Raw genomic sequence first — 24000 nt, 5'->3', positions numbered from 1 at the left:
GCAGCAACAATGGGTAGTTGGGAAAGTTCCTGAAAACATTCAGTAATGTCTTCCCTAGCATCTACTCAGGCAATGACCCAGCAGGAACAGTTGGGTTAATCCCATCAGACAGAGGTGGAAGGAATAATGGTTTTATAGTAATCCCTTCAGATGGGAGAGATTCAACAGAATTTACAGGCTCCATATCCTCATCATCTTGTCTGCCCATATGTCCCCATTCCAGGTTTTAGGATCTCATTTTTTCTCAATCAGTGCTCTCACTTTAACTTCAGACACCATTCTGGGTTGGCAATTCAGTTGGCATTGTAATTCACCCACCCTTAAAATGAGAGTCTGGGTTTGGTTCTCAGCAATATCAGCTCTGTTACTAGAAGAATTAAGGGTTTCTTTCAGAGCACAACTGGAAACATTGAGGTCTTTTATGGGTGCTTGAGCTGTGACTCAGCAGCCCTGAACTCACCTTGCTCTTTCACCACTTTGTCTAGTGTAAGTAGGACCAACCAACCAGCTTCCTTATACTCCTCATGCTGACAACATTGCAGAAAAGTATCAAATATGCAGTCACCCAGAGCCTCATTTCTCAAAAATACTTGATCTATTGGGGGTGATATTTTGTGTATTAATGTTGCCACTTCACATCATGGATTAGCAGGGCCCTCTTTACTAATGGAGGCAGGGTCACCAGTGCCTTTATGATTAATCATATTGAAGAACCAAAACAGAATTGGTAAGAACAAATTTAGGAAGCCCATCCTTATGATTTTATCTGTCTAGAACTACTTGGTACCAAATGGTAAGGCTGGGTTCTCTAGAGAAGCAAAACCAGTAAAGCTGAGAGAGAGAGAGAGAGAGAGAGAGAGAGAAATTTATCTTAGGAAAATGCCTTCTGTGGACACTCTTCTGTGGATCAGTATCTTGCTGTGCTGCCTATAACTGTTTGTGAGTGAACAATCCACCATTTGGCCTAGAGATCTTGGATTCATTATTTGCTGGAGTCAACAGGTGATATACTGCCTGCCAACCTTGAGCTCGTCAGCCCCTGCAGTTGTGTAAGTCAGGAAAAACCTCCAGCTTGACATTTGATCCAGGAACTTGGGACTTGCCAGCTTCTGTAAGTATGCGAGCCATTTTCCTAAGATAAATTTCTTTCTCTCTGTAAATACAAGCTTTATTGGTTTTGCTTCTTTAGAGAACCCAGCCTAACACACTGATGAATTTTTTTTCACAATGTTTCATAATGTTTTTAAAAAACATTATGAAAGAGCATAAAAGAAATATACTTCCAAAGTCAAGATTTTGACCATGTCAATGTGATAAGCTCAGATGGTTGCTAGGATTGCTGAATTGATCATAAACCAGTATCCAGTTGCTGTCTAGTCAATTCTGACTCATGGTAACCCCATGTGAGTCAGGATAGAATTGTACCCCATAGGGTTTCCAAAGGCTGATTTTTTGGAAGTAGATCACCAGACCTTTCTTCTGAGCCACCTCTAGAAGACTCACACCTCCAACCTTTTAGTTAGTAACCAAGCAAGTTAGCCATTGGCACCACCCAGGAACTCCAGTCTGATCATTACCACAACAAAACTTGGTTTTCACCCAAGTCACCCAATTTATTGCAGGTTAGCTACATTAGTAAGTCAAATGAAATATTGTTTTTAGATGCTGGTCTTGCTCCTCCAACTCATCCTCCACAAAGTAGCCTAATTTCTTTTAAAGCACAGATTGAATCAAGTCACTTTCCTGCTTAAAAATTGCCCAGAGATAATCTTTAAACCTTAATCTTAAACAAAAAATATCCCCTGGAATCTTTAAACCAAACAATGGTGTTGTTAGGTGCTGTCAAGTCAGTTCTGATTCATAGAGACCCTAATACAGTAGAACTAAACACTGCCCAGTCTTGCGCCATCCTCACAATTATTACTACGCTTGAGCACATTGTCACAGCCACTGTGTCATTCCATCGTGTTGCAAGTCTTCCCCTTTTTCGCCAACCTTCTACTTTACCAAGCATAATATTCTTCTCCAGGGACTGGTCCCTTCTGATAACTAAAAACAAACAAACAAATAAACTCACTGCCATCAAGTTGTTTCGGACTCACAGTGACCCCCATTGGGTTTCCAAGGGGGTAAAGCTTTACGGAAGTAGATTGCCCAGTTTTCCTTCAGAGAACTACCAACCTTCTGGTTAGCAGTCAAATGCCTTAGGCACTACGCCACCAGAGCTCCACCACCAGAGCTCCTTAAATAACTGTATGATATCAAATTGATTACAGTAAGTCAAGAGATTAGATAGGAAGCTTAAGGTGTCCTGAGTTTATGTTAATGTGTTGTTGTTGTTGTGTGCCGTCGAGTCGGCCCGACTCATAGCGACCCCTCCTTGGGTTTCTGAGGCAGTATCACTACGGAAGTAGGATTGCCCAACTTCCTTCCGAGGAGTGGCTGGTGGGTTTGAACCGCCAGCCTTCTGGTTAGCAGTCAAATGCTTTAGCCACTATGCTACCAGAGCTCCTTTATGTTAATGTAGGAGGAACAATTCAGAAAATGTCGGTGAGAATAGTTGCACAACTGAGGAATGTAATCAGCTTCACTCAATTGTGCATGTAGAAATAGTTGAATTAAAGTATGTTCTGCATATATATTTTCAGGGAGCTCTGGTAGCATAGTGCCTAAGGCACTTGACTGCTAACCAGAAGGCTGGCGGTTCAAACCCACCACCACTCCTCGGAAGGAAGTTTGGGCAATCTACTTCCATAATGATACTGCCTTAGAAACCCAAGGAGGGGTCGCTATGAGTTGGGTCCAACTCGATGGCACATAACAACAACAACATATATTTTCTACAACAACAGAATCTTTAATGAATTTTCATTTCAATTTCAATAAAATCTATCTTGGCCTTCAGAGGAAAGATTAGGTAGAGAATTGAGGGGAAGGCTGCCTCAACTTTCCTGATCTTCATTCCTCAGCTCATTGGGCTGTGTTTTGAATCCTTCTGGAGACACTGTTCCGCTAAGTGCTGAGAGAGTATTGTCTCATTTCCCAGTGTTATTTACATAATAATAACTATAATCTCTCCACTTTAGGAATCTGGGAACTTTAGAACTTGAGTGCTCACTTATTCTAAGAAGCCTCCCTTGATCTGCTTCCCTCCACTGGTGCCCACAGTAACATAAAGATAACTCTCTTTATGTTATGTAGACAACTTCCTACACTACAGTGTAATTGCTTATTTACCCTTCCACTCTCTCTCCTCACCCTTCCATCCTCAGATTATGAGCAACCCAGGAACAAGGTCCTTGGTTTCCAGCTTCTAGCTCATTTTCTTGCACAACATAGATGTTTGATAAATCAATGGAAAAAGAATCTAGAAATGTCCAAATCTAGTTATCCCCATTTTATAAATGATGAAAGTGAGACTCAGAGAGATGGAAATGATTCACCAAACCATCTTTAATTGACTGAGAACTTTCACCTATATTTCCTCATTTTTTCCATGAAGCATGTACTCTTATTATTGTTCCCATCTGAAACCCATTGCCTTCAGTTGATTCCAACTAATAGTGACTCTGTAGGACACAGTAGAACTGTCCTATAAGGTTTCCAAGGCTGTAATCATTCAGCTGGTAGATCTGAACCACCAACCTTCTGGTTAGCAGTCAAATGCCTTAGGCACTATGCCACCAGAGATCCTTTTTTTTTTTTTCAATCATTGCAGAAACAGACTGACCTGACTCATCTTTCTCCCATGGAGCATCTAGTGGGTTAAAACTTAGACCTGTCTTAGTAGCTGAGTGTCACCAAGGCTCTTTTCTGTTCCCATCTATAGATTTGAGGCCCAAGGACATGATGTGATATACCAAAACTAACACAGAAGTCAGATCAAGAGGCAAAAGGTGCAGGTTATTATCTAATTGATTGATTCAAAGTTACAAGGGTCACCAACGTTACCCTTTTAAGCCAGTCCCCTGCAGTTAGCTCTCATATCTAAAAGGGAAATACTGCCTTCTTAGTCTAGTTCTGCTTATTATTATACCTCCATTATACTGGCTTAAACAACTCCAACCAAATAGATTATCTGCTCATGGCATTTGATTAGTGACCAAAGTCATGCAAAATCCAACAAACTCTATCCTTTTGCTGCTTCCTTTCAGCCAAGCAGTCTCTGCCAGGATCACAATGTAGTGTGAAATCCATCACAGCTGCCTCAGCAGCTTGGTACCCAAGAAATCAAACCTGGCCTTTTCTTTTCTAGAAAGAACCTCTGGATGAGTCCGGATGGATGATTAAAAATGTCCTTTCTATGCCGATTGTGAACAAAAAGGAAGAAATTGTTGGAGTGGCCACATTTTACAACCGTAAAGATGGGAAACCCTTTGATGAAATGGATGAGACTCTCATGGAGGTATGATCTGCCAGGAGGTCTTGGGCTGTTGGGATTCAGAGTCAACTTGAGCCAAGGTTGGCTTCCAGAGGTGAGGGTAGGGCCCTGGTATGTTGCTGTGCTATCATGTGGAGGGGTGGGATGCTCACCTTACTGAGCTATCCTGAACTCAGCCTCACAGCCAATTTCTTCCCTCTCATTTCTGCACTGCTACGTGGCTATCAGAGAAATCTACATTCCCTTTTTAGTGAAGTTATTACTCATAACAATGACACTTAGTGTGTATGATTTTATGATTTTTAAAGTCTGTTCACATTCATTATTTTATTTTCATAATAAAGGTGAGCACCACATGACTTATCAAATTCATTTAAAGATGAGAAGACTGAGGCTTAGGGAGTATTGCCTTGTGTTACAGAATCAGGACAAAACCTGAGTATTTTGTCTCTGGTTCTTCCTTTCTTTATTTTCAGTCTTTGGCTCAATTCCTGGGCTGGTCTGTCCTAAATCCTGACACCTATGAGTCAATGAACAAACTTGAAAACAGAAAGGACATTTTCCAGGACATGGTAAAATATCATGTGAAGTGTGATAATGAAGAAATTCAGAAAATCCTGGTGGGTAATTTTCTTTTCTTGCTTTTACTCTAGTAGTGACTGTGGCTTGGAAATGTGGATAGAATGAGTGTAGACTTGAAACTCCATGAGGGCATGGACTAGATGTGAGTTTGCCTAGCACAGGGATGCTGCAGACCCTCAATCAAAGTTAGGTGGATGGATGGATGGACGAGCACCTGGAGAGCAGTTGTCTCTTGAAGAGTCACTTCAGTCTTGGGTCAGACTAGGGCTTGACAGCTCTAGAAACTCCATATCTTACTCTATTCAGGTCTGATTTGGTGCTGGGGGCAGGGTCATCTAATCACAGCTTTTGCTCTAAGAGGAAATTCTGACAGACCCAATGAGCAAGGATCAGTTTCTCAGAGTTTCCTCCTATGGGGCAACTTGCTTAGAAGATCTAATCAGACCAGAGAGGACTTTAGTGATCAAAGTAGTTCAGAGAGATTTGGATATTCATAGGGAAACTTTCATAGGTTCATCACCTTCATAGTTTACAAGACAATTTCATACTCATGGTATTGCTTGATGACTAGATCAGCCCAGTAAGGTGGGCAGGGTGAGGATTTCTAGTCTCATTATAGAGATGAAGAAATTGAGACCTCTAAGAGACTCATAAGAAGGAAATAAAGGAACTATAGTGGTGCAGTGGGTAAGGTGTTTGGCTGCTAACCAGAAGATCAGTATTTCAAACCCATGGGCTGCTCCAAGGGAGAAAGTTGAGGCAATCTACTTCCATAAAGATTTACAGTCTAAGAAACTCTGTGAGGATCCCTATGAGTCAGAATCAACTCCATGGCAGTGGGTTTGGTTTAGTTTGGAAGAGGGAAGTAAATGGTCCCAAAATTTCCCAGCTGGTAGATAGATCTCACTTAACCTTTAGCAGGATAATGAGAAAATTCTGTTACTCTTATGATTGGACTGCCTCAGGAAGCAGTGAGTACCCCATCATGAGACATATTCAAGTATTACCTGGGGTAGAAAATTGGACTAGATGACTTCAAAGATATATGAGAATCAGTGATTTGACATTCCTGGGATTTGGGTCTCAAAAAACCAAGATTCCAGAAGTGAAGTGACTTAACCACATGGTATTGCATGTAATGTCCACCTGACACAGGCAGTGTCTTCAGAGAACTTTTCTTAAGCTGGGAAGACATCACACCAAATGACCATTTCACCCAAACAAGTGATAAATTCAGAGGACAAAGCATTTGGTTTAGATGAATAGGCTCATGATGAGCTTTACTTGGCCCATAATTCAGCCCAGTGATGGATGTGTGGATCCCAAGTCCTCAGTGGACCAGTTAAAAGGGAACGGATTTTGCTGTGAGACAAGAAATCAGAAACATGTAACTGGATCCTGGTTCTACTCTCCCACATGGAGAAATGGATCAGAAAGAGAAGGAACTTGTCCTGAGTAACAAAGAAGTGAGAGAAAGAGCCAGGACCATAGTCAACGTCTCCAGACTTCCAGACAAAAATGATAACCATAAAAATATCTACAACAACATAATTTTATATTAATTCTTACTATGTGTAAGCAATGTGCTAAGTGGTTTATATATGTAATTTAATTTATCAGTATACAAAAACCAGGGGGTCGACAGAGTGAGCAGCAGCAGGGATCTAGGTAAGGGGAAGGTGGAGAGGTTTTGAACAGCTGAGGGAGACAAACTTGTCTGTCAGTTTGTCGTACTGTGGTGGCTTGCATGTTGCTGTAAGGCTTGAGGCTGTGCCATCGGTGTTTCAAATGCCAGGACAGTTGCACGTGGTGCATAGTTTTCAACACAGCTTACAGATTGAGACAGACTAGGAAGAAGGAAGAGGCCATCTGCTGCTCAAAGAATTGGTCAGGGACAACCTTATGAATAGCAGAGAAGCACTGATATATTACTGTACAACTTTAGGAATAGCCCAGAAACATTGTCAAATACAGTGCAGGAGAATGAGCTCCTTAGGTTGGAAGCCTCTCAAGACACGACTGAGAAAGAGCTGCATCAACAGAGTAGAACCAACCTTAATGATATGGATAAAGTAAAGCTTTTGAGACTTCCGTTTGCTGACGTGGCATGACTGAAATTGAGGAGAAATAGCTGCAAACAGCCATTAATAATAAGAACATGGAATGCAAGAAGTATGAATCTAGGAAAATTGGAAGTTGTCAAAAATGAAATGGAACACATAAAGATTGGTATCCTAGGCATTAGTGAGCTGAAATGGACGGGTTTGGGCCATTTTTGAATCAGACAACCAACAACCATATGGTCTACTATGCCAGGAATAACAATTTAAAGAGGAATGGTGTGGCATTCATCATCACAAAGGATATTTCAAGGCCTTTCCTGAAGTACAATGCTGTCAGTGATTAGAAGATCTAATCAGACCAGAGAGGACTTTAGTGATCAAAGTAGTTCAGAGAGATTTGGATATTCATAGGGAAACTTTCATAAGTTCATCACCTTCATAGTTTACAAGATAATTTCATACTCATAATATTGCTTGATGACTAGATCAGCCCAGTAAGGTGGGCAGGGTGAGGATTTCTATTCTCATTATAGAGATGAAGAAATTGAGACCTCTATATCCATATATATTCATATGCCTACAAGGAAGACCAGTTAATACAGCTATTATTCAAATGTATGTACCAACCACCAAAGCCAAAGATGAGGAAATTGAAGAATTTTATCTATTTCTGCAGTCTGAACTTGACTGAATGTGCAATCAAGATGTGTTAATTATCACTGGTGACAGGAATGTGAAAGTTGGAAACAAAGAAGAATCACTGGTAGTTGGAAAATTTGGTCTTGGTGACAGAAGTATCACTGGGGATTGCATGATACAATTTTGCAAGATCAACAATTTATTCATTGCAAATACCTTTTTCAAAACACAAATGGCAGCTATATACATGGACTTCACCAGATGGAGTACACAGGAATCATACCAACTATATCTGTGGCAAAAGACAATGGAGAAGCTCAATATCTTCAGCCAAAACAAGGCCATGAGCTGATTGTGGAACAGACCATCAACTGCTCACTTGCAAGTTCAAGTTGAAGTTGAAGACAATTAAAACAAGTCCACAAGAGCCAAAATATGACCTTGATAATATCCCTCCTGAATTTAGATACCATCTAAAGAATTGATTTGATGCATTGAGCACCAGTGATCAGAAACCAGAAGAATTGTGGGATGACATCAAGAACACCACCCATGAAGAAAGCAAAAGGTCATTAAAAAGATGAGAAAAGAAGAAAAGACCAAAAGTGACTCTGAAACTTGCCCTTGAGCGGAGGAGAGTAGCTAAAGCAAATGGAAGAAATGACAAGATAAAAGAGCTGAACAGAAGATTTAAAAGAGCAGCTCAAGCAGACAAAGCCATTTACTATAATGAAATGTGCAAAGACCTGGAGCTAGAAAACCAAAAAGGAAGAACACACTCAACATTTCTCAAGCTGAAAGAACTGAGGAAAAAATTTTAGCCTCAAGTTGCAATATTGAAAGATTCTATGGGCAAAATATTGAACGATGCAGGAAGCATCAAAAGAAGATGGCAGGATTGTGGAAAATTGTGGTCAGTGTCATGAGACAAAGTGTATGTGAACCGCTGTATGGAAAGTAAATTTGCTCTATAAACCTTCACCCAAATCACAATTTAAAAAAAAAAGATGGCAGGAATACACAGAGACACTGTACCAAAAAGAACTGGTTGATGTTCATCCATTTCAGGAGGTGGCATATGTTCAAGAACCAATGGTATTGAAGGAAGAAGTCAAGCTGCACTGAAGGAATTGCTGAAGAACAAGGAATACCCATTGAGATGTTTCAACAAATTGATGCCCCACTGGAGGCACTCACTCAATTATGCCAAGAGATTTGGAAGACAGCTACCTGGCCAACTGACTGAAAGAGATACATATTTGTAACCATTCCAAAGAAAGGTGATCCTACAGAATGTGGAAATTATTGAACAATATCGTTAATATCACATGCAAGTAAAATCTTACTGAAGATAATTCAAAAATGTTTGCAGCAGTGTATTCCTGAAGAAATTCCAGAGGTGCAAGCTGGATTCAGAAGAGGATGTGGAACAAGGGATATATCATTGCTGATGTCAGATGGATCTTGGCTCAAAGCAAAGAATACCAGAAAGATGTTTACCTGTATTTTATTGACTATGCAAAAGCATTTGATAGTTTGGATCATAACAAATTGTAAATAACGTTGAGAAGAATGAGAATTTCAGAACACTTAATTCTACTCATGAGGAACCTGTACATAGACCAGGAGGCTATAGTTGAATGGAACAAGGAGACACTGCATGGTTTAAAATCAAGAAAGGAGTGAGTAAGAGTTGTATCCTTTCACCATACTTATTCAATCTGTATACTGAGCAAAATATCTGAGAAACTTGACTATATGAAGAAGAATGTGACATCAAGATTGGAGGAAGAATCATTAACAACCTGTGACACACTGACGACATAACTTTGCTTGCTGAAAGTGAGGATGACTTGAATACTTACTGATGAAGGCTGAAGACTACAGTCTGAAGTATGGATTACATCTCAATGTAAAGAAAACAAAAATCCTCACATCTGGACCTATAAGCAGCATCATGATAAATGGAGAAAAGATTGAAGTTGTCAAAGATTTCATATTACTTGGTTCTACAATCAACACCAATGGAAGCAGCAGTCAGGACATCAGATGATGTATAGCACTGGGCAAGTTGGCTGAAAAGGACCTCTTTCAAGTGCTGAGGAGCAAAAATACCTCCTTGAGGACTAAGGTGCATCTGACACAAACCATGATATTTTCAATTGCCTCATATGCATGTGAGAAATGGACAATGAATAAGGAAGACCAAAGAATTAATGCTTTTGAATTGTGGTGCTGGCAAAGAATGCTGAAAGTACCATGGACTGCTAAAAGAACTAACAAATCTGTCCTGGAGGAAGTGCAGCCAGAATGTTCCTTGAAAGCGAGAATGGCCAGACTTTGTCTCATCTACTTTGGTCATGTTATCAGAAGGGACCATTCCTTGGAGAAGGATGTCATGCTTGGTAAGGTGGAGGGTTGACGAAAGAGGGGAAAGCCCTCAACAAGATGGTTTGGCACAGTGGCTGTGGTAATGGTCTCAAGCATAGTAATGATTGCAGAGCTGGCACGGGACTGGGCATGTTTCATTCTGCTGTACATGGGGTTGCTATAAGTCGGAGGCAACTCGACGGCACCTAACAACAGTATACATATTTTTATAAATTATATTAGACAATCTAATTTTAATCCACCAGTACAGTACTTTTATTACCTCCATCTCACAGATGAGGAAATTAAGGATCAGAGGTGTGAACTAAATTTGTTGGTAAGTGGAGGAGCTTGCATTTGGATGCAAGTCTCCAGGGCTCCAAGCCCATGACCTTGAATTTCCTCATCAGTAAATGATGAATGGCAACTTCTCTGAATTGGTAGTTCTGACAAGGTCCTTAGAGGAAGGAGAAAAATTGAAATGGAGAAGTTGAGACATATTTAGGCCTTAGATACAGTAACCTTTTTTTTCTCCCCCACTCTGCTCTTTTGGACCCTGGCAGAAAACCAGAGAGGTGTATGGAAAGGAGCCCTGCGATTGTGAAGAAGAAGAGTTGGCTGAGATCTTGGTGAGCTGGCCCCATACGTAACAACTTCAGGCCATTCTTGGGCATGCCTGTCTCTCTGCAAATCATGAATGTTCCCCTCTGTTCTGGCCCTCTCAGCAGACCTGATACAGGGACAGGGCTGGGTGAGCAGAGAATAGACCCAGGAACACATCACATCCCCTCATCACTTGACCCTGTTCCTTACACAGCAAGGAGAGCTACCAGATGCAGAGAAATATGAAATTAATAAATTCCACTTCAGTGACTTGCCCCTAACCGAATTGGAGCTGGTGAAATGTGGGATACAGATGTATTATGAGCTGAAAGTGGTGGATAAATTTCACATTCCTCAGGAGGTAAGATCAAAACAAATATTTTTTTACTTTCCGGCTTTTTTGTTTGTTTGTTTAACTCAATCTTTAAACTGTCTTAGAAAGAATGTACCTTCAACTTTTAAGATTTAATACATTAGTCATATTGCATATATGAGTCATTTGTTTGAATAGAGACACACAGTTCCTCTGAACTGGGGCATCTCAGGACCAGTGCCCAAAGCAATGGCCTTCTCTTAGTGGATGCTAAGGGGTGGAGTTCTGAAGGGCCTGAATAGATGCAATGAAAACAAAGATCCTATAGTTGGCAAAGAATATTGAAAATACCACAGACTGCCAGAGGAATAAACAAATCTGTTTTGGAAGAAGTACAGCCATTATGCTCCTTAGAGGTGAGAATGGCCAGACTTTGTCTCATGAACTTTGGTCATGTTGTCAGAAGGTACCCATCCCTAGAGAAGGATATCATGCTTGGTGAAGTGGAGGGTCAGTGAAAATGGGGAAGACCCTCAAGGAGATGGATTGACACAGTGTCTTTGACAATGGACTCAAGCATAGCAAAGATTGTGAAGATGGTGCAAGACCAGGCAGTGTTTCATTCTGTTGTCCATAGGAATCGGAGCTGACTCAATGGCACCTAACAACAATATACTCAAACAAGAGTGGCGATGTGGGTTAAACCAATTTAAACTTTAATCCCTGTAAGGATTCCACTAGTGTGGGCAGTGAATCTGGGGTGGGGTGAGGGTATGGGGAATTTCCCAGTCTTGTTTGATTAAAGCAGTGATTCTTAAAGTGTTGCCCAAGACTACATCAGCACCACCTGAGCACTTATTAGAAATGCAAATTGTCTCTTTTTCTCATGCACATGCACTCCCAGCTCTACTGAATCAGAAACTCTGTGATTAAACAAGCCCTCTAGGTGATTCTGATGCACACTCAAGTTAGAGGACCACTGACTTAAAGAAGCCTTTGATTCCCACAGCTCAGGTTAAAGCACTTGTTACTTCTCCCAGGACAGTAGCTCTGTGGGGCACAGTTTGGGAATCACTGGTAAAGTTCAGTGGGTGGAATAGGTGGGATGACTAACATTTACCTTGTTTCATAACAATGTCATTTTCATAGTACCTGTTGTTGTTGTTAGGTGTCATTGAGCCAATTTTCAATTCACAGCAACCCCTTGGGACAGAGTAGAACTGCCCCATAGGGTTTTCTAGGCTGTAATCTTTACTGGAGCAGATCACCAGGTCTTTTTTCCCACTGAGTGTCTGCATGGGTTTGAACCTCCAACTTTTCAGTTAGCAGCCAAGCGCTTGACTATTGTGCCATTTAGTATAGTCAGAGTGTTTGCACTGCATTGTTCCATTCATGGTTCCCACCTTCTGGTCGAACGACAGGGTTTGAGGACCTCAGGCCTCAGGAGGGTATGAATTGCTCACTGCTCTGCATGTGTTCACAGGCCTTGGTGCGGTTCATGTACTCACTGAGCAAAGGCTACCGCAGGATCACCTACCACAACTGGCGGCACGGCTTCAATGTGGGACAGACCATGTTCTCCTTGCTGGTGGTATGGTGGGCTGGCAGGGCTATAGTGCATGGGGTTCCTACCACACCAGAGGACCCTGCATAGACTCCACAAGGCAGAGGCAGCATTGTTCTCCCTTCTCTATTTTTTGCTGCTTAAGTGACCCCTCCTTGAGTTTCCAAGGCAGTATGGGAGCTCTGGTAGCATAGTGCCTAAAGCACTTGACTGCTAACCAGAAGGCTGGTGGTTCAAACCCACCAGCCACTCCTTGGAAGGAAGATGGGGCAATCTACTTCCATAGTGATACTGCCTCGGAAACCCAAGGAGGGGCCACTATGAGTCGGGTCTGACTCCACTGCACATAACAACAACTGCAACAACATCTCTACGAAGTAGGTTACCCAATCTTCCTTCCCAGGAGTGGCTGGTGGGTTTGAACCTCTGGCCTTCTGGTTAGCAGTCAAATGCCTTAGGCACTATGCCACCAGACCTCCCAAAAGTATCCAAAAATAGTCACGCTTAGAATAAAAAAAACTTCAAAGACTATGGAAGCCTATCAAATAAAAAGTGAAAGAAAGCTGCTGTGAATCTCCAACCCCAGTCCCATGACATAACTTCTTCCAATTTTTTTTCTAGGAGCATAGAGACATATTTGCATACATTTACACACAGTTAATTTTGTTTACAACATGATACTACTATGTAATTTGCCTTTTTTATTTGAAAACATATCAATCACATTCTTTCATGATGTATTTTTATGGTTGTGAAACCAGAGTAAAGTAAAAACTATTTTCCCCACCCTGGCACCTGGATGAGAATAGATAAGTAAACATAAGTAAACTAAATTACCCCCAACTATTTTTCCACCCCGGCAGATGAGTATTCAGTTCCTCAAGAATGGAAAACATTCCTTCCCGCAGATGATAGACTTGCTAAAAGTATTTTAGAAATAACTTGTAAATGAACTCTGGCCTGTGGACAGAAGGGAACAAAAATTAATTGCTGACCCTCTACTCCTGCCCAAGCCCCTATCAGCTGATAACAAGAAACTAGTGACTATCCTGTCACCCATTTCAAGTTCACGCCCCAAATTCCTCAACCTTTTGTGAATATGCACAACCCCCTCTCCTGAAACCTACAAAAAGTGGGTTTCATGGCATCTCAGGGAGTTAAGATCTGGGTACTAACTATCCCTAACTCCTTGCACTGCTGCTTTGCAATAAATAATTTTCTCTCCTCTCAATCAATAATTTTCTCTCCTCTCAATCAATAATTTTCTCTCCTCTCAATCTCGGTGTGTAAACTGTTTTGGCCTGAAAGAGCACAGGGTAGGGACCCGCTTTTGGTCTGACAACAGTTGCCTGGTAACTGTTGTTTAAATATACCATTTTTTTTTCTTTTTGCTGTGTTCCCTCCTCTCCCCTTCCAGCCCTGATAACCAGCAAAGAAAGTTTCCTCCGTATGTAAACCTTTCCTTGACGTTATACAATAATGAACTAATACAATATTTCTCTTTCTCTGATTGACTTATTTCACTTAGCATAATGTCCTCCAAGTTCATCCACATTATGCGGTGTTTTACAGATTCTACATTGTTCTTTAGTGTTCCATTGGGTGCATGTACCATAGTTTTATACCAAACTTTCTTTACCCAGCCCCCTATTGTGAGAAATGGAGGTTGTTCCCAGTGTCTCACTGTGCATTACAGTGTTACAAAGCATGTCATTGGATGGACATTACTTTGTGTATTTGCATCAGTATTTTTCTTTTAGAGGGCTTGCAGCCCTTTATTTTCCACTTGAAAGTGTTTCCTCATCCAGTTATGATGCAAATTCCTGCTCTTGCCCAGTCTCTTCTTGCTTATTCCTTCCCCTTCCAGGTTGGAATGAGCAGGAATTAGGGCCTGGAGGCAGGATTTCTGGCCTGGCCACCACACTACAAGACATTATTTCGACTCTACTGATTTCTTAGGGTCACCTCCCCACAATTCTTTACTCTTTCCCTCCAACACTGAGAAGAGAGGAGTTAAGTATTTGAAGAAGTCCCAGGAAAAGATTGCTCTGGGCTATGTTTAAACCGGTAGACCAGGTTTGGAAGGTTTGCTTTACCAGTCTGGCCATGCTCAAAAACTCTCCATTCCTGAAAACTGACAATTCCAAGTTTCTCAGAAATTATCTATTCCAACTCCCTCCACCCCCAGTGTACAGATTGGAGTACTAGGTCCAGAGGAGATGAGACTAGCTAAGATCACTCAGAAAGGAGGTGTCCACTATCTTTGTCTACCTGGAACTGCCCCAGTTTTAGCATTGAAAGTCTTGCATCCCAGAAGAATCCCCCAGTCTCGAGCAAACCTCTAGTCACTCTGGAACCAAAGGCAGAGGCAAGATCAGACCCATGTTCTATACTCTGGACCCTCCCCCTTACATCTGCCCTCTAAACTCTACTTCCAGCCTTCACAAAAAAGAAGGAATTTGCACCTCTGTTTGCCTTTGTAGACGGGAAAGCTGAAGCGGTATTTCACGGACCTGGAAGCTTTGGCCATGGTCACTGCTGCCTTCTGTCATGACATTGACCACAGAGGCACCAACAACCTCTACCAGATGAAGTGAGTTTACCGCCCCCATTCAAGCCCATCCAGGGATTTACTACCTAGAAAGACCTCACTGGCCAGGAGAAAATTCTGCTGTTCACTTCCTCCTGTTCTCGGGATCTGGGTCCACTTCTGTGGGAGACAGAATAATGGCCTAAAAATGTCCATGCTCTAATCTCTGGAGCTGGGAATATGTTACTTTACATTCAAAAGGATATATGTAGATATGATTACACTTATGACCTTGAGATGGGGGACGCTCTAGGATTATCTTTGTGGGCTTGGTACAGTCACACGAGTCCTTATGAAAGGTAAGCAGTAAGTCAAAGAAGAGAGAAGATGCTATGCTGTTGGCTTTGAGGATGGAGGAAGTAGCCAGGACCAAGGAATGTGGGCAACGTGTAGAAGATGGAAAAGGCTAGAAAACAGATTGTCCCCTAAAGCCTGTAGAAGGAATATAGCCCTAGGACCCATTTTAGACTTCTGACCTCCAGAGCTTTAAATGGATAAATTAGTGTTGTTTTAAGTCATTAAGTTTGTGATATTTTGTTATAGGAGCAACAGAAAACTTATTTAACTCCCTCACTCTCCTTCCCTGCCCTATCTGCTGAACTACTTTGAGCCAAGATATTGGTAACTGATAATGGTTCACTCATACACTGTGCATTTCTAATGCTCCCAATAAGTGTGTAGCAGGCCCTATGCAAGGCAAAGGAGGACCATAGTGAGCAAAACAAACACAGTCCCTGTCCTCACAGAGCTTACGCTCCACACAGCCTCTGAAGCACAATCCTTGAACCATCATCTCATTGGAGCCTCATAACCACTCTATGGGCTAGGCAAAGCAAGAACTAATGTTATGCCCATATTCCAGATGAGGAAACTGAGGCTCTGTCCAGGGACCACAGTCTGTAAGTGGTTAACCAAACTGGAACTCATGTTTCTCTGAGACTTCTCAATTTTCCCACATGCCTCTGAGGCTAGAGATTATGCTTAAATTTTACATTTTAAAGGAGTTCTGGTGGTGTAGTGGTTGAGGCACTTGTCTGCTAACCAGAAGGTCAGCAGTTCAAACCCACCAGCTGCTCTGTGGAAGGAAGACAGGGCAATCTACTTCCATAAAGATTTATAGCCAGGAATCTAAATGCCAAGCATAGTGTTTGGCAATAGTAAGTATTCAACAAGTACTTATCAGATAAAGAAATAATAAACATACTACTTATGGAAGATTAGGGTTTGGTGACCTTTGAAGCATAGCCCAGTGCCAGTGCACATGGATGGCTTCAGGGAATCTATAAATCTCTAAAATTGCACATGGCATTGTGTGTATTTGTGCCTTTTTCTGGAGGTAAGGGTTCACACTATTCTACAGATTCTCTACAGAGTTTCTGAGCCAAAAGCAGGCTCAGAATCACTTGTAGAGAAGGCTAAAGACTGAGAGCCAGGAAACCTGATGTCTAGACCTAACGTTTCCACTACTTCACTGTGCGACCCTTTGCAAGTCCCTCTCATTTCTGGACTTCAGCTTCTCTGCCTGCAAAATTGGGAGGTGGCAAGACTGGATGAGGTCATTAACTTCCATCTTGACCATTCCATGTTGGTCTTTTTCCCTTTTTCATGCAGATCCCAGAACCCACTGGCCAAGCTCCATGGTTCTTCCATCTTAGAAAGGCATCACTTGGAATTTGGCAAAACATTGCTAAGAGAGGAGGTAGGATGAGGGCCTTCTTACTGGCCTTGGGCCTGAATGGGAGGCTCCGTCTCACAAGGAGCCCGGGTATGCCCAGGCAGCACTCCACTATCATCTGGGGTGACCTTCAGTATTTGGGTGACTTTACTGCCAGCATCTGTTCTCACATCTCTCCTTGGGTTTCTCTTTAGAGCCTAAATATCTTTCAAAACCTCAATCGCAGGCAACATGAGCATGCAATCCACATGATGGACATCGCAATCATAGCCACAGACCTCGCCCTGTATTTCAAGTTAGTATTTCTTCTAATTTGAATACTAATAGTATATTAAGTATAACTATAGTCCCAAGAGATTTAATATCTGCTGGGTACTATGCACAATGGGTGAAGTGCTCAGTTGCTAACCAAAACGTCATTATTTGAACCCACCGGCTGCTATTCAGGAGGAAAGACCTGGAAATCTGTTCCCATAAAAATCACAGCCTAAGAAGCCCTAAGGGGCAGTTCTACTCTGTCATATTGGGTTAATATGAACTGGAATTGACTTGATGGTACACACCAATATATACCATGCATAACACTTGTGCTATGTCTATATTAACTCTCACTATAACCCTGTGAGTTAGACATTATTATCCCCATTGTACAGATGGGGAAACTGAGGTCCATAGAGTTACCAACTGACAACAAATCAGTGAGAGAGTTTGGATTACAACCTAGGTCTTCACTCGTAGCCTTGGTTCTTTTATCCTTGCTTTGTTAATTCTGTTGCATCATCTGTAATTTCTGCCTCCATCGTAAAAAGCCAATATTAGAAAGCCCAGATGTTGCTTTATTCTAAGACTTGCTCCCTTTGACAAACTGGCATGTTTTGCAGGAAGAGGACAATGTTCCAAAAAATCGTGGATCAGTCTAAGACATACGAGTCTGAACAGGAATGGACGCAGTACATGATGCTGGAGCAGACACGGAAGGAAATTGTTATGTGAGTTAAGATAGGAGTTGTACTTGGAACCTCTTAAGCCCAGGGTCGTAAGGTGTGATGTTGCATTGAGAGCCTGTACTGCCCTCCAGAAAGCCCTGGGATACTTTCTATTTTTGAGTTCTTTGATACATGAAAAATGAAGTTATGCCAGCACAGAATTATAGAAATCATGATATATGTTTAATCTTTATTTTAGTCTGAAAAATGCAAGGAGATATATAATTGTTCTATTTTGTTTTACAAAAAGTATATTTGAAGTATTTCTCTCGTAAGCCAGAATTTTAGCGACAAAGTGATGTAAACTGAAAGTTTTTGATGAAACAGAGCATTATCTCAATTATGGTTTGAATGATTGCTGTGTGTCACTCAGAATGCATAGGCTTAATATTTTCAGTGTTCCCTTACACGGAGCAAAATTCTGCAATATGATTATCCTATTCACAAATTAGTTACCTACACAGTTTATACAAAAATGTATTTTTATTTGCTGGCATGGGGGTTGTAATGGGACTCAAATTTTAAGTTCTCTGATAAGTTTCTTCCTTTTGTTCTCCCAGTGCACTTCCACGACTTACCTCAATTGATGATGTGAAAAGTGTAAATTTGAGACTTTCTGTGAACATGAGGCCCAAGCCAAATGGTTCCCCTGGCTCCTCTGTGATAAGTTCTGGGCATTGATGGTGATGGTGGGGGCGACCTTAAGGGAAGACAAGGTCTGACCAGTTTCCATGGTACCAGGCAGTTTTACCCTTAGATGCTTCTGTAGAGATAAGGCCTGATTAAGTTACAAATGTTTCAAGTCCTTGCAACAGAAAAGGGGGGGCTGTTGGGATGGGCTCAGGGGAGAGCAGGGGAAGGGGGCCAAGTAGCAAGTTGCTCCTCCCTCAGCCCTACAATGGTCCAAGCAGGCCTCCACAAAGATCCCTTGATTCTGGATAACAATGTGACCTGCTCTTACTAAATAGGGAGCATACTCAGTTTGTAACTTCTCCCAGACAGACCAGGAGCTTCCCCACTGGACATTTCAAAATGGCACAGTGGAAGAGGTGAATAATGGAGAAAATACCCTGTTCTTGGATTAGAAGACTTAATATTCTCCCTAATTCTCCTAATTATTCTCCCTAATTATTCACTTAAGATGATTCCAAGAAAAACATCTACTTTATTTTCTTGGGAATAAGGATGCCCATGTAAAATTCTCATGAGAAATAAGTGTGCAAGAATACTCAAATCTGAAATAGAAAAGAAATAATAGGTAACTAGCAGTACTACAGGCAGCTCAGTCCTAGGCATGAATAGGCAGTCAGGTCAGTGGGACAAATTAGTTGGACTATGCATGTGCTAGATGCAGATTTTATACAAATAGAGAGAGATGGCCTATTCATAAATGGTGTTAGAATAATGAGGGGGCCATAAAGTTGTATCCCCATCTGACTCCTTATATCAAAATAAATTCCAGATCAATTAAGTATTTTAAAAGAAAATGAAAAAACAGAGAGAGTAAAAACAAACATAAGAGAATGAAAAAGAATAATTTCAGAGTATTGGGTGGAGTGAGGGAAAATATGCAATGTCGTTCACCATTGTGGGAGTGTAAATAGTGCTTTTATGGAGGGCAATTTGGCAAGACTGACAGAAATTGTAAATGCCTGTCCTCCTTGATTTAGCAATCTCACATCCAGGATTTACCCTCGAGATATTCTCCTACATGTATTCCAAGGAGTATGTACAAAATTATTCATTGCAACATTATTTATAATCTCAAAAATAGATTGAAAACAACTTAAATACTCATCATTCAAGGCCTGGGTTAAATAAGCTATGGTACCTTCATACAATGGAACAGCATACAGCCTTTATTTTATGTTTTGTTTCTTTCCTTTTTTTTTTTTTTTTAAAGCTTTTTATTGTGATTTGGATGAATATTTACAGAGCACATTTGTTTTCCATTCAACAGTTCATACACATATTGTTTATTGACATTCATTGCAATCCCTACAATGAGAAGAGCACTCTTCTCACTTCCTCCCTGCATTTACCATTTCCTTTCATCCTTCCTTCCTATCCCTTCTTGCTTCCTAGTCTGAACTCTGGGCAAATGCTGCCCTTCTATCTCTAAGGTTGATTACTACAATGAGTGTGTACTTCCCCAGTATTATTATTCATCATAGGCCCATACATCACTTGGCTTAAAGTTGGAGCACAGGGATGAGTTCAGTTCCAGGCTTGAAGACTGCTAAGGATAGTAGTCTTGGGGGTTCCACCAGTCTCAATCAGACAAGCTTGGTCTTTTTTATGATTTTGAATTTTATCCCACATCTTTATCCTGGTCTATGCAGGACCTCCTATTTTGATCCCTTCCCGAGTAGTCAGCAGTGGTAGCCAGGCATCATCTAGTTCTTCTGGTCTCAGGGTCAAGGTGGGTGTGGTTCAGATGGTCCTTTGGATTAATTGTCTCCTTGTATCTTTGATTTTCTTCACTCTTCTTTGCTCTAGATGGGGAGAGACCATAGTTGTACCTCATCATATTGCCTTTAAAAGGAAATCAATTTTTTTTAAAGGAACTTACTATTTATTTAGAAGAATTCCCAAATTATAAAAAAATATAAAGATAAAAAAAATAAAACCAAGTCTGGACCTCAATCATTGTAAAAGCCAAGGTCATCTTAAGCAAAAGTCTTCAGACTGACACATATCTACAACAACACAACCCTTTGGCCTTCAAAGCCTTTCATGGCATGGAAAGCCTCAAGGAAATCAATGTTCTCTTTCTTAGTATTAACTAGTGTTTCCTATGCTCTCTTTCTTGGTATTAATCTTCCTGAGAAAGCACAGTAGACAAATGTTTTGGTCATCTAGTGCTGCTATAACAGAAATACCACAAGTGGGTGGCTTTAACAAACGGGGATTTATTCTCTTACAGTTAAGGAGGCTAGAAGTCCAAGTTAAAAGTGCTAGCTATAGGGGCTGGGTGAAGGCCCTTCAACCTGGGCTTCAGCTCTGCCTCTTGCCCCCAGTCCACTGGAGCTGGGGGCATATCTTCATTCAGGCAACTGCTGGCTGCTGTGGCTGACAAATCCAAGGTAAACAAGTAAAAAGGCATAGTCCCAGGATTATCAAGCAACATGGCAGGCCACTAGTTCAAGCCTGGAAACAGTCTCAAGATCAGCAGACAACATGACAGGTCACTGAGGTGAAGAGTTGGCCAAATGCAGGATCCAGATGTGCCAAAAAGCTCAAGAGAACTTTCTCAATGTTTCTCCTTATACACAGGAAGCAGACCACATCCCTAAGGCAGCTTACTCAGCTGCTCACTGTAGATTCCATCATGGACATGATTACCAGTCTCATCATGGGGAATACTGCATGCAGCTGCCCAACCACTCAGGGCCCAGTCAAGTTGACATATAACCTTAATTATCACAACGAGGCACTGTCAGTTTCCTGATGCATCTCTCACTTCACAAAATAAGGCAAACTCTGCCCCTTCTTGAATCTTGTCCTAGGAGCAAAAACCTCTGTGACACCAGAGGTACTGAGTATTAAATATTAATGTCTTCAAAATCTCTTTTAATTAAAACAAACAAACAAACAAAATCTCTTTTAATTAAAGTCTTCAGGCCTTTCCTGGAGGATTTGACTTGGGTTGTAGAGTGGGGCAGAAAGAGAAAAGCCAATTTTTGTGTAACATTCTTGCTTTCTTCAGAGAATGTATGACTCTGAAGGACAGCCCAGTGTATTAGAGCAAAGACCCATGAATAATAAGTGTTGAAGGTGGTAGTGACCAATTTCATCCATGCCTGTATCTATCTGTCTGTCTATCCATCCATCTAATCTACCTCTCGATTTATCTATCTCTACCTATCTTAGAATTAGACATAAAAAAAAAAGGTGGCTGTCATCCTTATGACAGTCCTATGAGTAATGAATTGAAAAAATATGTCAGATTCTTTGTATCAGAAATGAGGTCTGATTTGGCTGCTTTCATTGACAGTAAAAGACTGGCATTTCCAATTATGTTATGTGCAAATATTTCCACAAATTAAATGAGCTTAATCTGAATCTTCAAGGTTTTTTAGAAAATATAGTTAAAATTAATTATGAGAAAAAACTTTTATCAAAAATATAACACTAGAAAGATATATTAGCATTAGTAGTGTCTTAATTTACCTACTCTGTTCTGAATGTGTTGAGTTAACCAAAGTGCCCCTATGAGAAGGTGTAACAGGTATGATTAATAGTCATATGAGAAATGTTAGTCAAATTGTTATGGCATTCTTCCCAGAAACTGAGAAAGTAAATGATTTCAACATGTTTGCTTTCAACAAAATTGAAGGAGGATCTAATTGAACTGTCAGCTGACAGATCATTCAGAGTAATGATCACAGTATGATTTTTAAGATTTGATTTGGAAGAATTCAAATAATTAAGTAATATTGCTATAACATAACTCTTTCCATTCCCATGATGCTTACAGGTATAAAATGAAAGCTGGGCGTAACATAGATGCTAAATCCTGTTTTAGTCTAGCAGTAAAAAATATTTACTCATTAACTGATTTTTAAAAATAGCCTCAACCCACTTTATTAAGAGATATACCTCAAAAAACTTTTACTAGGAATGTTTAAAAATTATTTCTAAAAATAGGTACCATGTTGTATTGTTTTGGTTAGTTGTATAATGACAATAATAACTTAATCCAAAAGAAAAAAATTTACCACTTGGAAGTGCATCATCATGGAAAAAAATTTCAATTATATGATTTCAATTAATGTACATATTTGGCTGCAGATAGTATGAAAGGCTGATAAATGAAAGATTTTAAAGCACATAAATTTTTATATAAATATAGATAGAAATATATTAAAGCATATATTCTTTGTATGTATATATGCTTTAATATATACTTAGCACCTATATTTATATATGGGAGCTCTGGTGACATAGTGCCTAAGGCATTTGACTGCTAACCAGAAGGCTGGCGGTTCAAACTCACCACCCACTCCTTGGAAGGAAGACTGGGCAATCAATCTACTTCCATAGAGATACTGTCTCAGAAACCCAAGGAGGGGTCGCTATGAGTCAGATTTAACTCAATTATATATATATTAAATTAGGATATATATTACATTAAGATAAAATTCTATGGAGGAAGTTGAGTGGAAATACAAGTTTAAGGAGAAAAGGAAAACTAGTAAAAAAAAAAAAAAAAAGGTTGCCATCTAGTAAATTTCAGCTCATGGCGACCCTGTGTATGTCAGAGTAGAATTGTGCTTCATAGAGTTTTCAATGGCTGATTTTTTTTGTGTGTGTTTTCAGTGCAAATTTACAGAGCAGAATTTGTTTTACATTCAACAGTCCATGTACATTTGGTTTCACTCCCCGATTACCATCTCCAACCCTCACCCACTCTCCTTCCCTCCCTTCCCTGTGACCCCTTCCCTGGGACTCCTCCTCCATTTGCCCTTCTTAGTTATTATGCACTCTTGTCTGTCCAGTTTTCCTTCCATGTGAATGCTGTCCCCCTGGTCCCCCATGGCTGATTGCTTCAAGGGGTGTATTGCCATAGAGTAGGTGGGTATTCTTCATGTTGGGCTAAGAGCAAGTCCTTGGGAGTGAGTTCTATCCCAGGCCCAAAGTGTATCCCAGGGACATAGTCTGGGGGTCCCACCAGACTCCATCTGACCAGTAATTCTGGTCATTATTGTGGTTTTGAATTTCGTTCCCCATTTTTCCTCCCACTCCATCCAGGATCTCCAGTTCTGATCCCTTTCCAAGTGGTTGGCATTGGTACAATAGTGTTGTTTTTTTTTTTCAATTGTGATTTGGGTGAAAATTTACAGAGCAAATACACTTTCCATACAGCAGATCACATACACTTTGTCTCATGACATTGACCACAATTTAGCACAATGCAACATCTCCTCTCCCACTTCCTCCAGATAGGTACCACTTCCCTGTGACCATCCCTCCATGTACTCCTACCCCTGTGCCTGAGCAGCCCTTCTTTCTCTCTTCCTTGTTCTCTCCAAGGAGTATATCTACCTCAGGTAAATGCTCAACTAGTATGCCTGTCTACTGCTTGGCTGGAAACTACAGGTGTGTGTTCAATTCCAGAACTGAAGGGCAGCTAGGGACCATAGTCTCAGTGGCTCCACCAGGCTCCATCGGGCCAGCAAACCTGTTCCCCGCTTTTTTTTTTTTTTTCCCAAATGATTTTGTGTTTTGTTC

At 40.8% G+C, this 24000-nt stretch overlaps 1 protein-coding gene across 1 annotated transcript in view; it reads left to right on the top strand.

Moving 5' to 3' along the window:
- PDE6A (phosphodiesterase 6A) overlaps positions 1-24000 on the top strand; it is a 150025-nt gene that overhangs the window by 96504 nt on the left and 29521 nt on the right. Inside the window, exons 9-17 of the mRNA XM_007943602.2 lie at positions 4256-4405; positions 4858-5001; positions 10599-10664; positions 10853-10999; positions 12435-12542; positions 14999-15108; positions 16717-16804; positions 16975-17075; positions 17662-17769. Of these exons, the coding sequence (XP_007941793.1) occupies positions 4256-4405; positions 4858-5001; positions 10599-10664; positions 10853-10999; positions 12435-12542; positions 14999-15108; positions 16717-16804; positions 16975-17075; positions 17662-17769 (1022 nt within the window). The remainder of the gene's footprint in view (positions 1-4255; positions 4406-4857; positions 5002-10598; positions 10665-10852; positions 11000-12434; positions 12543-14998; positions 15109-16716; positions 16805-16974; positions 17076-17661; positions 17770-24000) is intronic.

This window comes from Orycteropus afer, unplaced genomic scaffold (genome assembly GCF_000298275.1).
Source record: "Orycteropus afer afer isolate SDZICR_OR568_19922 unplaced genomic scaffold, OryAfe1.0 scaffold00110, whole genome shotgun sequence".
Lineage (NCBI taxonomy): Eukaryota > Metazoa > Chordata > Mammalia > Tubulidentata > Orycteropodidae > Orycteropus > Orycteropus afer.
The sequence above is the reverse complement of the archived record's forward strand: the minus strand, read 5'-3'. Positions and strand labels throughout refer to the sequence as shown.